Genomic DNA, 3,527 nt, shown 5'->3' on the forward strand with positions numbered 1-3,527 from the left:
GTGGGGCTCTGTGGGGTCTCTCTATGAGGTGGGGGGAGCGGATCAGCTGCTGACCACACTGTGGCCCTAATTTCTGACACCCTCATTGGGGTTTCTATGGGTTCTCTCTATGGGGTTTCTATGGGTATCCATAGCGTTTCTCTATGGGGTCTTTCTATGGGGTCGCTCTGTGGATCCCTCTGGGGCAGTGTGGGTCTCTATGGGTCTCTGTTGCTCCCTATGGGTCCCTATGGGTCTCTATGTGGCAATGTGGGTCCCTATGGGTCCCTATGGGATTCTATGGGGCAGTGTGGGTTTCTATGGGTCCCTATGGCTCCCTATGGGGCAGTGTGGCTCCCTACGGATCCCTATGGGGCTGTGTGTGTCTCTATGGGGTCTCTATGGGGCTGTGTGTGTCTCTATGGCGTCTCTATGGGGCTGTGTGGGTCCCTATGGGGCAGTGTGGCTCCCTATGGGGGTAGTGTGGGTCTCTATGGGTCTCTCTATGGGGCAGTGTGGGTCCCTATGGCTCTCTATGGGGCAGTGTGGGTCTCTGTGGGTCTCTATGGCTCCCTATGGGGCAGTGTGGGTCCCTATGGGTCTCTATGGGGCAGTGTGGGTCCCTATGGGTCCCTATGGGGCAGTGTGGGTCTCTCACCGCGCTGCGCTCGAGGAAGCGCGCCCCGAACTCCTGGAACTGTTTCCTGCCCTCTTTGGGGTGGGGGCGGCGCAGCAGCAGCTGAGCGTGCAGCCAGCACAGCTGGAAAAGGGGGAGTGGGGGGGGGAGTCACCAAAACCACCTGAAATTCACCCAAAATGGGGCCGGACCCCAAACGGCCCCAAAATGGCCCCAAAATGGTCCCCAAATTTCCCCCAGTCGACCCCAAACACCCCCAGATTGAACCCAAATAACCCCGTGTCCCCAAATCTCGCGAGACTTCACCCCAATTCAACCCCCTCCCCCAATCTCGCGAGACTTCCCCTCGAGTTCCCTTCATAATTCCCCAGCCTCGCGAGACTTTCCCCCCAATCCCCCCCAGTGCTCCAAAATCCCGCGAGACTTTACCGCAGACGTCCCCCCCCACCCTAATCTCGCGAGATTTTCCCCCCCAAATACCCCCCCAACTTCAATCTCATGAGACTTTACCCCGAATGACCCTTCCCACCGTAATCTCGCGAGACTTTCTGCCCAGATCCCCCCAACCCAAATCTCCTCCAATCCCCAATCTCGCGAGACTTGCCCCCAAACACCCCTCCACCGTAATCTCACGAGACTTTACTTCAAATCCCCCCCAAACGCTCCCCAATCTCGCGAGACTTTCCCCCAAACACCCCTCCCACCGTAATCTCGCGTGACTTTTCCCCCAAATCCCCCCAACCCAAATCTCCTCCAATCCCCAATCTCGCGAGACTTTCCCCCAAACAACCCCCATCACACACACCGTAATCTCGCGAGACTTCTCCCAATCTCGCGAGACTTTCCCCCAAACACCCCCCACCTTAATCTCGCGAGACTTTACTTCAAATCCCCCCCAAGCGCTCCCCAATCTCGCGAGACTTTCCCCCAAACAACCCCCATCACACACACCGTAATCTCGCGAGACTTCTCCCAGTCTCACGAGACTTTCCCCCAAACACCCCCCACCTTAATCTCGCGAGACTTTCTCCCCAAATCCCCCCAACCCAAATCTCCTCCAATCCCCAATCTCGCGAGACTTTACTTCAAATCCCCCCCCAAGCGCTCCCCAATCTCGCGAGACTTTCCCCCAAACACCCCCCCCCCACACACACACCGTAATCTCGCGAGACTCTCCCCCAAATCCCCCCAAATCTCGCGAGATTTCCGGGCCGTACCGCGGGGCCGGGCTCGAACTGCAGGGCGCAGTGCAGGAGGAAGGCGGCCAGGTGGGCCGGGCGCTGCCGCAGCTGCTCCAGGCTCCGGAACGGGGCTCCCGACAGCGCCGGGGGCTGCGGGGGGGAGGGGGAGAACACGGACACACGGACGCATTGACACACAGACACATGCAGAAACCCCCCCCCCCACCAGCGCCCCACGGTTCGGAGCTGGGAGGGCAGGGGGACACACACCCCCCCCCCTCGCGGGAGGGGTGCGAATGGGATCGCCCCATTGGGATCAATGGGGGAGGGAACGGCGCACTGCGGGNAATGGCGTAAAGCCAGAATTGTCGTAAATGCGCAATGCCGTAAACGGGGGAATGCCGTAAGTGAGGAAATGCCGTAAATGAGGAATGGCGTAAAGGGAGAAATGCCGTAAATGGGGAACTGTCGTAAACGGGGAACTGCCGTAAATGGAGAAATGGCGTAAATGGGGAACGGTGTACACGGGGAACCCCAAAATGTAGAAAAATGCCCCCAGAATGCCCCCCCCCCCCCCCACTCACCTCTTCTCCTCATCCGGAGATATGGAGGCGCTGCAGTGGGAGAGCGGTTACAACTGGGAGCACTGGGATGGACTGGGAGGGGAGGGGACGGGACTGGGAAGGAGCAGGAAAGACTGGGATTGGACTGGGAGGGAAAGGGATGGGACTGGGATGTACTGGGAGGGGACTGGAGAGACTGGGAGCGGATGGGAGGGGACTGGGACAGACTGGGATGGAATGGGAGAGGATGGGATGGAACTGGGAGAAACCAGGATGTACTGGGATGGGACTGGGAGCAACTGGGATGGAAGGAGATGGGACTGGGAAGGACTGGGAGGGGATGGGATGGGACTGGGAAGGACTGGGAGGGGATGGGATGGGACTGGGAGGGGCTGGGATGAATTCGGATGGGAACTCAAACGTACTGGGAGACTCTTGGGACGTACTGGTTATACTGGGAGAGAAACTGGACGGGAACTGGGAGGGATCTGGGAATCATTAGGACGGATGGGGACTCAATGGGACCAAACTGGGACAAACTGGTGTATGCTGGGATTGGACTGCGATGGGAACGAGGGGCCACTAGGAAGGATCAGCGGGGACTCAACGGGACGAGCTGGCGCTGGGCTATACTGGGATGAACTGGGAGGCGCGGGGCTGAGGCGGTGGGCGGGGCCAGGCCGCGGTGCCCCCCGTCACGTGACGGGGGAGAGGGGGCGGGGCCAGGCCGCGGTGCCCCCCCCGGTCACGTGACAGGGGCGAGGGGGCGGGTCTCACTGCATCTCCTCCAGGCGGCCCAGCAGCGCCTCCGCCAATTGGCGCTCGCGGGCGGGGTCACGTGTCGGTAGCGCGTCCAGCTCCGCCAGCTCCGTTTCGCCGGGCGTCATGCCCATCAACCGCTTCGTCCTATGGGAGAGGGCGGGGGGTGGGGCGAGGGCGGGCTCGGCGCGCTGATTGGTGCGCGCGCCCCCGCTCCGCCCGCACTTCCGGTTGGGCGTACCGGAAATCCTCCAGTTGCCGGGCGACTTCCGGTTCCTGCCAGGCTTGGAGCTCGCGGAGGCAGCGGCGCTGCGCCTCTTCCGCCAGGAGCTCCGGGCGCGTGCGCTCTGCCGGCGGTGGGCGGGGCCGTCGTTAAAGGGACAGAGGCACCGGAATAGAACGGCAGGG

At 61.4% G+C, this 3,527-nt stretch overlaps 2 protein-coding genes across 2 annotated transcripts in view; both read right to left on the reverse strand.

Annotated features, from left to right (window-relative positions):
- ARHGEF1 (Rho guanine nucleotide exchange factor 1) overlaps positions 1-3,131 on the reverse strand; it is a gene marked incomplete in the record, with an annotated part of 40,286 nt that extends 37,155 nt beyond the window's left edge. The window contains 1 exon segment of the mRNA XM_021383694.1: positions 2,382-3,131.
- LOC110391746 overlaps positions 1-3,466 on the reverse strand; it is a gene marked incomplete at its 5' end in the record, with an annotated part of 6,220 nt that extends 2,754 nt beyond the window's left edge. Inside the window, 3 exons of the mRNA XM_021383693.1 lie at positions 2,264-2,389; positions 2,807-2,814; positions 3,138-3,466. Coding sequence (XP_021239368.1) covers positions 2,264-2,389; positions 2,807-2,814; positions 3,138-3,466 — 463 coding nt within the window. The remainder of the gene's footprint in view (positions 1-2,263; positions 2,390-2,806; positions 2,815-3,137) is intronic.
- Positions 3,467-3,527: the final 61 nt, after the last annotated feature.

This window comes from Numida meleagris, unplaced genomic scaffold (genome assembly GCF_002078875.1).
Source record: "Numida meleagris isolate 19003 breed g44 Domestic line unplaced genomic scaffold, NumMel1.0 unplaced_Scaffold488, whole genome shotgun sequence".
NCBI classification, from domain to species: Eukaryota; Metazoa; Chordata; class Aves; order Galliformes; family Numididae; genus Numida; species Numida meleagris.